General features: G+C 34.8%; 1 protein-coding gene across 1 annotated transcript in view; it reads right to left on the bottom strand.

The window, feature by feature from the left end:
• Positions 1-5427, bottom strand: part of LOC107745263 (glycine receptor subunit alpha-2-like) — a 45450-nt gene extending 40023 nt beyond the window's left edge. Inside the window, exons 1-2 of the mRNA XM_016559115.1 lie at positions 5272-5427; positions 4164-4297 (exon numbers count right to left, since the gene is read on the bottom strand). Coding sequence (XP_016414601.1) covers positions 4164-4297; positions 5272-5339 — 202 coding nt within the window. The 5' untranslated portion in view covers positions 5340-5427. The remainder of the gene's footprint in view (positions 1-4163; positions 4298-5271) is intronic.
• Positions 5428-14363: the final 8936 nt, after the last annotated feature.

Genomic DNA, 14363 nt, shown 5'->3' with positions numbered 1-14363 from the left:
TGGGCTACACTCGGGAACAGGAGCCCTTCCTGGGCTGAACTGGGGATCAGTAGCCCTCCGTGTGCTATGCTCGGGAACAGGAGCCCTTCCTTGTCTCGACTGGGAATCAGGAGCCCTCCGTGTGCTATACTCGGGAACAGGAGCCCTCCCTTGTCTCGACGGGGAATCAGGAGCCCTCCGTGTGCTATACTCGGGAACAGGAGCCCTCCGTGTGCTATACTCGGGAACAGGAGCGCTCTGTGGGCTATACTCGGGAACAGGAGCCCTCACTGGAACGAGCTCTGGGGCTGGAGCCGACACTGGAGTTGACCACGGCACGGCCGGCGGGCTTGAGTGAGCCGTGGCTGGCAGGCATGACAACGGCGCGGCCGGCGGGCCTGTCTTCGGAGCGGCCGGCAGGCTTGACTTCTGAGCTGCCAGTGGGCTTGTCTTCGGAGTGGCCGGAGGACTTGACAACGGCGCGGCCGGCGAGTTTATCTTCTGAGCGGTCGGCGGGCTTAGGTGAGCCGCGGCCGGCGAGCTTGACAACGGCGCGGCCGGCACGCTTAACAGCAGGGCGGTTCTCATACCGCGGGGAAAACACAGGAGAAACAAAAGAAAACAAAAGCACTCTTCAAAATGAAAACAAAACACGGGAGAAGGAGCGCCGCTTACTGTTTCGGTCTGCTGTTCTGTCACGACTCACACACTGGGAGCACAGGAACAAGCGAGGAGACGAGGAATAAAGTAAATCAAAAGGGTTTTAATGAAGGCACTCTGGGGATCACAGGACGGGAGACGTCAGGCAAACAAAATGACACTTAACAGCAGACAGAGCACTGGGAACTGAGAACATAAATACACAAACACCAATGGGACACACCTGGGAGCAAATGAACTAATTAATCAAAACATAGCTGGAGACAAATACACAAAATGAGGACAGGAACAGGAAGGACCAAATAAGGGCAAGGAAGGCACATGAGGAGCAAAACACACACAAAACACGGACCAGAGTCTGACACAAAACAAAACACGGGAGAAGAAGCGCCGCTTACTGTTTCGGTCCGCTGTGCTGTCACGACACACACACTGGGAGCACAGGAAGGGACGCGGAGATGAGGAACAAAGTAAATTTCAAAGATTTAATAAACAAAAGCTGGGAATACAGAGACATGAGATACACTGAGGACACAAAATGACATTCGACAGTGGACAGGAAACAAGGGGCAAAACACACTTTACATAAACAGAAACTAATGGGACACACCTGGGATCAATAGAACTAAATGGGAATAGGAACAGGAAAAACCAAATATGGGCATAAACATCAACCTGGAGCACATGGGGGAGGAAAACACAACACGAGACATGGAACAAAGTCTGACACCTATATTAAGATTTTTTTTTTTTTTTGCATTGTGACATTCATTTTATCAATTATCCACATGTCATACAAAATTCCTATTGCTGTAAAAAAAAACTAAGAAACAATAAATTATATTTTGCATAAGGAAAATGAAGCATTTTTTTGCATTGTGACATTAATTTAATCAATTATGCACATTTCATTAAAAAAATTTCTGTAATTAAAAAAAAATAATATTTTGCATAAAGAAAAATGAAGCATATATCAAGATTTTTGTTTTCACTGTCACATTAATTTGATCAATTATGTACATTTTATCCAAAAATCTTAATGCTATAATTTAAAAAAAAATTATAAATTATATTTTGCAAAAAGAAAATTAAGCATATATTAAGATTTTTTTTGCACTGTGACATTTTCAGCAATTATGCACATTTCATAAAACATTTTTTGTTATGTAACAGTACTTCATAAACAGTACCTTTATTAATCTTAGTTAACATTAGTTATTGAACTGTGAACTAACATGAACAAACAATAAACAACTAGATTTAATAACTAACATTAACAAAAGTTAATAATAGCTGTTCATGTTAACTAATGCATTAACTAATGTTAACACTTGTTGTGAAGTGTGAAGATAATTTATCAGATCATTTTTTCTTTGGATATTGGGGTGAAATGTGAGCGATGTTTGCGTGAGATTGCGTGAGGAGCTGAAGGTTGACTGAACCTGTTTCAATGAGCCGTGTTCCCCAAAGCACTAGAAGATAACTGACAAACTATGTTTGTGTTACAGGTCATTAAGCAGACGCTCATCCAGAGGAACAGATGCTCCCCTCGGTGCAAAGTCAGGTCAAGGGCACACGCTTACAGCACAACACATCTGGAAGCAAACTTTCCGGGTGTTTAGTGTTGTTACGTATCTTATGTTATCTATTATTTCAAGTCTTAACTTATATGATGCTGTCAATTTAATGTATTAATTTAGTGTGGTTAATTATGGAAGAAATAACGTGTTAAAATGATTAAGGCATTTAATGCACCGCCCCATCCATCCATGTACATAATATTACATTAATGCAGCTGTTGATGAATCAGAATGCATCAGAATGCAGTTATATGCAGTTTTTTCTTGTATTTATATTATATGAGATAGTTTAGCAATATCACACCAACAAAAGTGCTGTTTTTCCCCAATATCTGCATGACTGCAATATTGATTTTATGCAACAGTTCAATTAACAATAAGTTGATATTGTGTTTTAGACACAATATTGTCTGTTTTTGCTCAATTTCGCAAATGACAATCTTTCCAATTAAAGCCAGAGCATCTCCAAGTGGTGATTCGTTACTGAATTAATTTATTTTGATTTTTGATGGTTTTGAACAGATCGAGTGAGTCAGTGATTCAGTGGTTCGTTCATAAAGACAATCACTTGCTTCATTTCTGAACGAATCAGCTGTTTGAACAAATCAAGTGAGTCAATGATTCAGTGACTCGTTCATAAAGACGGTCAACTTAGTTTATTTCTGAATGAATCAGTGGTTTGAACGAATTAAGCAAGGTCATTATTTAGTGACTCGTTCTTAAAGACAATCACTTGCTTCTTTTCTGAACAAATCAGCAGTTTGAGTGAATCAAGCAAGCCAATGATACAGTGATTCGTTCATAAAGACAATCCCTTGCTTAATTTCTGAATGAATCAGCCATTTGAACAAATCAAGTGAGTCAATGACTCAGTGACTCATTCATAAAGACGGTCAATTTACTTCATTTCTGAATGAATCAGTGGTTTGAACAAAAACACTTGATTGAATGACTCACTCATTAATATAGCAACTTGCCACCTCCAACTGGCAGTTTTAGTTTCATATTTAGTATCATTTAATTTTTCATATTTCAGTATAAAATTTTTTAAAACCGTTCTTAAAGACAATCACTTGCTTCTTTTCTGAACAAATCAGCAGTTTGAGTGAATCAAGCGAGCCAATGATACAGTGATTCGTTCATAAAGACAATCCCTTGCTTCATTTCTGAATGAATCAGCCATTTGAACAAATCGAGTGAGTCAATGACTCAGTGACTCGTTCATAAAGACGGTCAACTTACTTCATTTCTGATTGAATGACTCACTCATTAATATAGCGACTTGCCACCTCCAACTGGCAGATTTAGTTTCATATTTAGTATCATTTAATTTTTCATATTTCAGTATTCAATTTTTTAAAACCCATTAATGCCCATTTAAAACCTATTAATCTCATAGCATTATTTCTGCAAATCTAATTCATGAATATTCATAAACGTAAATGCCACTTCAGATGCAGCTTTTGAAAACAATGTTATGGTCACATTATAGCCTTAAAGGTTTATGTGTAATAACTTCTATGATGAAACAAAATATTTCTTTCTAAAGCTACTTTTTGTAATGACTTTCTCATCACCACCAGTTTTTGGTGGTTATCAGTGCATTACAATGGTTCAAAACAGATATTAATCCTTCAATATGTTGGTTTATTAACATTACATCAGTTAATGAAATACGGTATTTTATTGTGAATTTAAGTTAAGTCTGTAAAACCTAAAATGTTGCTGAAGTTCTGGCAACCACAGCTGCCGGTAGTTTACCGTAAATGTCACAGATTTTTTTTTACAGTGTAGATAAAAATTTGTAATCGCTTGACAGCCCTAGTTTGGACTAAAAACTAATGCAAAATGAAGAACGATATATTTTGTCTATATAGCAGCCTCCGAATGTTTTGATGCATAAGAACAGCAGTGTAATGAACTGAATTTTCAGCGGTTTCATGCCTTTAAAGTTGGGTCTTATCCGTGCGTCGTAGCCTGACGTTCTGCCCATCAGTTTGTCCAGGAAATCTGAGGGAGACATCGATGATGAAGATTCACGTCCAGACATTCCCTCGTACTCTTTTCCTGCCGTTCTCCTGAGACACGGAGCAGTAGTGTGTCAATAAACATCACAAACATTCACTGCGCTTATTCTGAGAATTGATTCTCAACATTCAATACGGTTATCATTTTTATAGCCATAAACTAACATTCCCAGAATGTTACCACAACTGTTATTGGTCATGTAATAAAATAAGAAAACTGTTTAGCAAATTCACTAGAATAGAATAAAGTAGAATTGAATTTATTTATCTTAAGAAAATATTTATTTTTTCGTTTCATATCATTGCACTTGAGGCTCTTTGGCCTAGAGAATGAAATGAGGCTATAGAGCGGGGCTAGTTGTCACACTTCTACGCCACTAAATATTGTTTTAGAGTGGGTTTATTTTTAAAAAGTATGGACACAAACCTTAAAATATGAACTACAAACAAGTTTTTTTTGTTGTCCATAAAATAAAAAAAACAGTTTAACACACACTGACCCTCATGTTGTCACACTATTGACACAAATAAAAGAAACAGTAAAAATGTCATATTATAATTAATGAAATATGTGACAGTTTCGGTTCATTATATTCAGTTCACCTTCACTGTATGTACAGTAGTGACTCTTGTCTTCATGTATGTCAAGTGAGGCTTCATTTTACAAAAATATGACATAACCAAAAATATGCTAATTAAAATTCGTTTTGAAGTAGATATTTGAAACCAACAAACAGCCAATGCTTTTCGTGTATTTTGACTAAAACCTCATAGACCTTGTGACAACTAACCCCAGTTTCCTCTCCCTAGAGAATTACAAAAACAGAATGGAATCTTTGTTTATCTGCACGAATCAAAATTCTAATTTTAATTCCAACTGACATTCTGATTTTCATCTGAGCATTCTTTAATCGTCATGGCAACGCGCGTCAGGATCAGTGCACTAGATGTTTGCATTGCGAATACTGAGCTGTTTATAAGACTAAAAGACGTTGCTTTAACAGCTGAAGACGTGAAGCACGTACCTGAAGTTGTGCATTTCTATCAAGCATGCGAGTAAAGTTGTGAGGAGTTTTACAGAAGGGCGAGTCATTCCTCTGGCTTCGCTCGCTCTCCCTCATGGGCTCAGAAACGCAGTACGCGTCCCGAACGAACACCAGTCGCGTTTTCTTCCGAACTAAAACGCAGCCGGAGGTTTCCGCAGGTAAAGCCGAGCACACGAGCGCCACTTCAGCCCGGAGTCTCATGCTTCGGCTGTGTGAATGAAACCACACCGAGACGCCGCGGGTCCGATGTGAAGCCCCGGGAAGCGGCTGGAATCATTCTGCGCTCGAGTCGGATGCAGCGGGAACGGAACGCGCGAGCGGAGATTACGAGTGCGATCCTGGCTGTAGTTAAGTGATGCGCGCCGGGTTCAGCACTTGGGCAGCTCCGCGCCTCTCTGTGCGCATGCGCAACAATTCCGAAGTGGCGGATCGTGAGAAGATTCTTAATCTGAAATGTTGATTAGTGAGTTTTTTAAGAATTTAACCATTAAGGTTTGAACGCTTAACTCAAAACAATACGTTCCCTGAAAGCACACGTACATCACGGAGACATCTGTTTGACTGCGCATGCGCAACAATTCCGAAGTGGCGGATCGTGAGAAGATTCTTAATCTGAAATGTTGATTAGTGAGTTTTTTAAGAATTTAACCATTGAACGCTTAACTCAAAACAATACGTTCCCTGAAAGCACATGTACATCACGGAGACGTCTGCAAGACGTATTTTTTAGAGCGTTTGCTCATCTGCAATACGTCTATAGGACGTTTCCTATCAGATGTCAAATAGACGTTTAGAAGATGTCTTTGAGATGTTTATGATTTAGAATGTATGTAAAACTGACATCTTGAAGACGTCTATCAGATGTTTGTACACAGCAGATGCTTTCCAGATGAAGCGATCTTTAACAGACTTCTTGCAGATGTACGTGTGCTATCTGGGTTTGTTTTAAATGTATGTATTCTTCCGTGTATGTGCGTTCCAGTAAATAACATTTCGACATTCCAGAAACCAAAAATGTTAAATTGCATCAAAATATGCGCAAAACCGACGCTCGCGATCCCGAACAGAATTCGCGTTCGCTGATGCGGTAACCATAGCAACCGAGCGATTTCTGTTTTGGATCGCATCGAAGTACTGTTTATTATTATTATTATTATACACATATTTTATTTAATTGTTTATATTATTTAAACATCACAAATATCACAAAAAAAAAATATTGTTTTGTGTAAAACTTCGTTGTTGACTTTTCGGCCGCCACAAGACATTTGCGATGCGCAAGACCGATTCCGCTCTGATAATGGCAGAAATTCCTTTAAAACGTCTATGCCTTTTAAAATTATTGAATAATTTGCACAATAATTGGAATCATAGAAATATCCTCAAGCTTTTACACATAAAATTTATAAAAAATATTATATATTCAAGTGTTATTAGGTATAGAGATACTATTGTATTTTTAATATTTTGAATTCGTTTTTATATTTTTAATTTTTAAGTTAAAGTTTGAGTCATTTTGTTGTTGTTTTCTGTCATTTTTTATTAGTTTTATTGGATTCTGCCATGGGAGTCTTTGGCAGACAGTTGAGCTAGATAGTACACAATTATGAAATCTGGCACACTACTAGGACAATTTAAATTTATACTGATTTGAAGCTTCTAGCGCCACCTACAGCTCAAATTCTATTTATGCAACTTTGACTATTTTGAACGTTATCAAAAATGAACTTATTCTAGAGCTCTTTATTGTATTGCCACAAAATGTTGTGATTGGCATAATATTCTGACACTATAATATAACTCAGCGCCACCCAGTCAAAAGTTATATGCATTTGTATTATATTATCCATCTTATATTGCAGTGTGGAAATAAACTATTTTTCGCGAATAAGGGGACTTGGAAGGGTCAATTAAAAGGCAGTGATAACATCAATCATATCAAATCAAATACTAAGAGAAACAAATACAATAATCAAAAAGAAAAGCAAGGAATAGATTTAAGGCTTTACAGTAATTTGCATTTTTTCTAATGCTGACAAATGATTAATCGCGATACCAAAAATGTTACATTACATCAAAATGTGCGCAAAACAGACGCTCGCGAACAGAATTTGCATTCGCCAATGCGGTAACCATAGCAACCGAGCGATTTCTGTTTTGGATCGGACGTAAAATCGAAGCACTGTAATTTTTTTATTATTTATATTTTATATTATTTCAACATCACAAATACATCACAATAACATTTCGACATAACCAAAAATGTTACATTACATCAAAATGTGCGCAAAACAGACGCTCGCGAACAGAATTTGCATTCGCCAATGCGGTAACCATAGCAACCGAGCGATTTCTGTTTTGGATCGGACGTAAAATCGAAGCACTGTAATTTTTTTATTATTTATATTTTATATTATTTCAACATCACAAATACATCACAATAACATTTCGACATAACCAAAAATGTTACATTACATCAAAATGTGCGCAAAACAGACGCTCGCGAACAGAATTTGCATTCGCCAATGCGGTAACCATAGTAACCGAGCGATTTCTGTTTTGGATCGGACGTAAAATCGAAGCACTGTAATTTTTTTATTATTTATATTTTATATTATTTCAACATCACAAATACATCACAATAACATTTCGACATAACCAAAAATATTAAATTACATCAAAATGTGCGCATAATAGACGCTCGCGAACAGAATTTGCGTTTGACATCGCGGTAACCATAGCAACCCGAGCAATTTCTGTTTTGGATCGGACGTAAAATCGAAGTACTGTAATTTTTTTATTATTTATATTTTATATTATATAAACATCACAAATACATCACAATAACATTTCGACATAACCAAAAATGTTACATTACATCAAAATGTGCGCAAAACAGACGCTCGCGAACAGAATTTGCATTCGCCAATGCGGTAACCATAGCAACCGAGCGATTTCTGTTTTGGATCGCATCGAAGTACTGTTTATTATTATTATTATTATACACATATTTTATTTAATTGTTTATATTATTTAAACATCACAAATATCACAAAAAAAAATATTGTTTTGTGTAAAACTTCGTTGTTGACTTTTCGGCCGCCACAAGACATTTGCGATGCGCAAGACCGATTCCGCTCTGATAATGGCAGAAATTCCTTTAAAACGTCTATGCCTTTTAAAATTATTGAATAATTTGCACAATAATTGGAATCATAGAAATATCCTCAAGCTTTTACACATAAAATGTATAAAAAATATTATATATTCAAGTGTTATTAGGTATAGAGATACTATTGTATTTTTAATATTTTGAATTCGTTTTTATATTTTTAATTTTTAAGTTAAAGTTTGAGTCATTTTGTTGTTGTTTTCTGTCATTTTTTATTAGTTTTATTGTTTTTTATCTCTATGTAGGATTTGGCTTTAAAATATTTAGTTTTTAAAATATTTTATTTAATTTAATTTTCTATTTTTTATGATTTTAGTTTTAGTTTTAGTTAAAACCCTGACTATATTCTCCTGCCACCCTGTACAGCGGATAAGCGGTTTGAATAAAATGGATGGATAAATTCAACATTTTCTGTAGGTTTACCATTTTCAGTCATTAGCCACTGTTTAAAAAAAAAAAAATATATATATATATATTGTGGACAACCTCTGTTGTTATCTGGAATCATAGAAATATCCTCAAGCTTTTACACATAAAATTTATAAAAAATATTATATATTCAAGTGTTATTAGGTATAGAGATACTATTGTATTTTTAATATTTTGAATTCGTTTTTATATTTTTAATTTTTAAGTTAAAGTTTGAGTCATTTTGTTGTTGTTTTCTGTCATTTTTTATTAGTTTTATTGTTTTTTATCTCTATGTAGGATTTGGCTTTAAAATATTTAGTTTTTTAAATATTTTATTTCATATTTTCTATTTTTTATGATTTTAGTTTTAGTTTTAGTTAAAACCCTGACTATATTCTCCTGCCACCCTGTACAGCGGATAAGCGGTTTGAATAAAATGGATGGATAAATTCAACATTTTCTGTAGGTTTACCATTTTCAGTCATTAGCCACCGTTTTTAAAAAAAAGAAAAAAGAATATTGTGGACAACCTCTGTTGTTATCTGTTTTTCTTTTCTAAAATATCTATCAAATTAAAAAGGAAATAAACAATAGGCTCACCAGCTCACACCTCTAGGGAATTTATCAGGTTGCCTTGGAAACAGATTCACTGAGCACATGATTGCAAGTGCTAAAAGGTTGAGCGTGTTGCTTTAGTGCAGGAGGAGAGTGACTGACAGCATCAATCACATTATCTAGAGGCCCAGACCACTTTAGCAAAGTGTTTTCTTGTGTTTTGTCTCAATTCTTTTCTAGGTGTTGAGACCAAAGGTGTGTAGACACTTGGTTTTCCTGTTATGATTCTGCCATGGGAGTCTTTGGCAGTGTAAACAAAAACTTTTATTTTGGATGCGATTAATCGCGATTAATCGTTTTAAAGCACTAATTTCACATTGCTGTTAAGGTGTACAAGTAATGACCTATTTCTATTTTAAAATTAGTAGTTAGTTTTTCAAAAAAGTTTTTCAACGCCCATTTACATTTGTGGATAAAGAATTAATTTTTAAAATATTTTCCATATATAATGAGTGAATTTACAATTTATCATTTTTAAAGTCAACATCATCATAAAATAGAAAATCTTTTCAATATTTGCATTATTTCTGATTCTAACAAATAAAAGTCATGCTTGCTCGCTCTTATGTTAAATATAAAGTGAATAGGCTATTTTATGTATATATTTTATAGTAATTTAAGTTAAGGTGTACAAGTAATGACCTATTTCTATTTTAAAATTAGTAGTTAGTTTTTCAAAAAAGTTTTTCAACGCCCATTTACATTTGTGGATAAAGAATTAATTTTTTAAATATTTTCCATATATAATGAGTGAATTTACAATTTACCATTTTTAAAGTCAACATCATCATAAAATAGAAAATCTTTTTCTTTGAGTTGCAATTCAATATTTGCATTATTTCTGATTCTAACAAATAAAAGTCATGCTTGCTCGCTCTTATGTTAAATATAAAGTGAATAGGCTATTTTATGTATATATTTTATAGTAATTTAATTGCTAATTTTTATTTAAAAAATTTTTTTTTATATATTTTTTTTTTTCATTTTTTGACAATAAATTCTTATTGGATGAGCTATATGCAAGTTGCTTGGCAATCTTACTGTTAAACATATAAACTACATTTCTTGGTGAAAGAATCGATTATTGCAGTTACTCATGATGTCTTGTCCTTTATCATATTGCCGTTTTATAAAAGCAATAAACCACTCAAAGCTGTTCATCTGTGGTGTACAAAAGAACAGTCCTTACTCATTGTAAAATCATATAAAGCACAACCTTTCGTGGCTTATTGCTTCATTAAATTACATTATGAAATATTATTTTGCCTCTGAGCGTATGAAAAATTAACAGCAACTGTCGCACAAACCATTTTGATGATTAAAGGCAAATGCAGAGGCACTGACAGACAGAAGAAGCACAAAACACTGATGTATTATTAAACGACTGCTACTTATGACATATATGACATTATAGTAATCAAATGCAAAAAAAAACAAGCTGGTTCAAATTGACACTAGATTTGTTTTAGTGGTTCATTTTTACCCATCATACAAATGACAAAAAGCGAGAGATAAAGAGGCTGAAGTTTGAGACTTGGCATTCGATTTTTATTCTATAGCCTCAAGTTGAATTCTGTGGCTCTTCAGGCGATGAATAATATCTGTTTGATCCACCATATGACAGGTCACTGTCACTGATGCTGTCGAAACTGATTTCCTTCAACACCTTTAAATCAAACACCGCCTGACCTACAAAACAGACTGACAAGAAAACCCAGCGCATCATTTCTGTGATCTCGTACCTCCTAATTTGTGTCTGTCAGTGTCAAAACAGTGAGCAGATCTCTGTTCGAAGGGATTCGTGCATGCAAAAATGAACATTTGCTGTCTTTTCCGCACAGCAGCAGTTCATTTGTGGGTGAATTAGTGCTTTTAGACATTATTGTGGTTGACTAAAACTCAAAAGCTGCGGTTAATGAAATCTAAAAACTAATGCAAGAGAGGGTCTCTCTGTGTCTTCATAAGAGAGGTGGGCCGAAGGTGCGATCATCAAACTGCTCATTAAATCCTGTGAGCAATGACCTTTGGGTAATTACTGTATATAGGAGACGCCTGGTTTAATAAAGCTGTGGTCAGAGAGTGGCCTTTTTATATGTTCTTATATAATATGGTCATTAAATCTGAACTGGATGCTGTCATTATATCATAGTTTAAAGCTGTAATGAGTGAAAACTCAATGAAAGTCTCTGTATATGTCAGGTTCAGGTTTCTTATGTGACATTATCCTTCAATCAGACGGCTGTGGAACAAAGAAAAGAGAGAGAGAAACGAGCCATTTCTGCTTTAAATAAAGCTCCAGGCCAGTCATTTATCTATTAGAGAGAAGCATGTTTCTCTGGTGCCATTAGCAGAAAACACTGCACTTATTGACAGGGTTTCTCTTAAAAAGCACAACTTTCTCTCAGACTACTTGCTGAAAAACCTCCTTTGAGCTTTACAAGTATACAAAACCTTTTTCTTCTGAAACAAAAATCGACTGCAGGCAATTCATGGAGAGACTGTACATGTGCTTGTGAAAACTCCTTCCATATCATCTTTTGAACACAGAATATATGATTCAATATTATGAATTTCAGTATGTTTGCAGCACTGCTTTCCGTCCGATTCACATTCGTACATTCATATCCCGTAAATAAACGCATTGCACATTCGTAAGAAGTAGAATCCGGTTAAGAAAATACTCAAATTAATGCGTTTATATTCTTAGTTTTTTCCTATTGATTGGTCAACATCGCCCTTTTCATTCTGAAATTGAATTCAGATCGAGCTCGATCGGGTCGATCGTGGTGTTTACATGAAGGCTTTTCAGTCAGATTGAGCCATCAACATCAACATATTAAGTACACAGACCATATTTTTGCTCATTTTTGTCAGTAGTGGGGCACAATAACAAAAATCTATATTCATCTGCAATTTAATAAACGTGCAATTTACAATTGTTTCTATTATTCTGCTCTTCCAGAGGGGTTTTGTTTTGATCTGTTAGTTCATTAGCAGAGTTTATGTTGTTCATTTGTAGTGTGCTTCCGCGTGTATCATGATTCAAATGTGGTTAAAATAAACTCTAAACATTAAATATTATAAATTCTGCATCGTTTGAAAAAAGACTTGCACACATTCTGTTCAGTAAATCTGACTGAATCCAGATGATTTTATGCTTTAGCTATTGTTTGGAGTTTTTGTCCCTGTAAATGATCTACTATTAGGATGTAAATGTGATATTCCTCTTTTAAATGATTTCTCAGGATGATCCAGCGCCCTGTTTTCAAAATTGTGCTTAAGCAATTGTAAAAAAACTGTAACTGGCATTAAATATAAATAAACTTATATCAGCTAGTTGGAAATATTTAAAATTTTTGTTTAGTTTAACTTAAAGTAGAATAACCAACACACTAAATCAACTAAAACTAATGAATAAAGAAAAAATGACAAACACACACACAAATACTAAAACGTTTAATTAAAATGAAAGGGAAAACAGAAAATCTAAAAACAAATCTAATTCAAAATATTAACAAAAGCTATAATGTATATCAATGATACTAAAATGACACTGCTATACAGTGTGTAAATAATGCTATTTCTGGTTAAGAGAATTAACTACTCTTTTATGCAACCTTTCCATTCTACAAAAGGTTCTTTATAGTGAAAAAAGGTGGTTAAGATTATTAAAACAATCTTCACACTAAGAAAAAATTAGTTATTTTAAGAACTGATCACTGAAATGGCTCGTCTATGGCGTCGCTGTGAAAACCCCTTATTTTTGAGAGTGTATGTCAGAAAGAAACAGGACAGTCGATGAGGGAAAATGTGTTGTAACTTGTAACAGTGAAGTATTTCCCTCTGACAGAAAACATTAGACGTGACGTTCAGCTGCGTTTGTTTACGTCACGTTCAATCCGTCACGCTCCAAACCTGCTGAAAAGGTGTGTAGCCTATGTTCAACTCCATCACATTCACAACCCAATCCAAACAATCACTGCAATGCCTTTGGCAGGTTCTGTTATTTCATGTGACAAATCTTCATCTTGACTGGATCTTAGCAATAAAAACGGTGCAGCTATTAGAATGATGGCCGATCTAAAGTCGCTACCGTTCTCAATCTGACAGCGACTCGACTCCTGTAACCGAACTGATGGAGACGCCGCTGACAGCTCAAGGAAGCAGCTGGTGGCCGAAGGCTGAACGACTGCAAAATATCTCGCAAAAGCAATTTATAAAGCATCAGTGAAGATAATCCATGCAGACAAAGTACCAGAAACTGCAGCTGCTCACGACGCGTCTTTGGCATGTCATTCAGGGATAGAGGCACACGTTTGCATGCTTTATTTACACTGTTTGTAGGTGATTTATACAGTGATTGAAATGCATATCACAGCAAAATTATCAAAGCATATAACCAAATGAAGTGTCCAACTATTAGGTGCAATGTAGCTGTTGTGTTGTGTTGTGAATAAAATAAAATAAAATAATAAAATAAAATTAAACAGAAATAAAATTAAATAGAAATAAAAAATAATAAATCATTAAAAAATAATAAAATTATTATTATTATGGCTGCCAAAAGATTAAATTAATTAAAAACTGTTCAACTTTAACACTTAGGTTTAGTAAATTAATTTTTTTTAAAGTACGTTTTTAGTTTGTGTGGATGATACACACAACAGAATGAACAGTAAAGAAATACAATTAAAAATACCATGAAAACGTCTGTTTTTGATTATAAATTAATTTGATATGTTTGACTTATACATTACAAACATGTGAAATTAAGATGAAGTCTTTTACTAATATGTGCAGTTTTGCTGTTGTGTTGTGTCTCAGTAAAATAAAATAAAATAGAATTAAATTAAATTATATTAAATAGAAATAC

Source organism: Sinocyclocheilus rhinocerous, unplaced genomic scaffold (assembly GCF_001515625.1).
Source record: "Sinocyclocheilus rhinocerous isolate Xijiao unplaced genomic scaffold, SAMN03320098_v1.1 scaffold3145, whole genome shotgun sequence".
Classification (NCBI taxonomy): Eukaryota; Metazoa; Chordata; class Actinopteri; order Cypriniformes; family Cyprinidae; genus Sinocyclocheilus; species Sinocyclocheilus rhinocerous.
The sequence above is the reverse complement of the archived record's forward strand: the minus strand, read 5'-3'. Positions and strand labels throughout refer to the sequence as shown.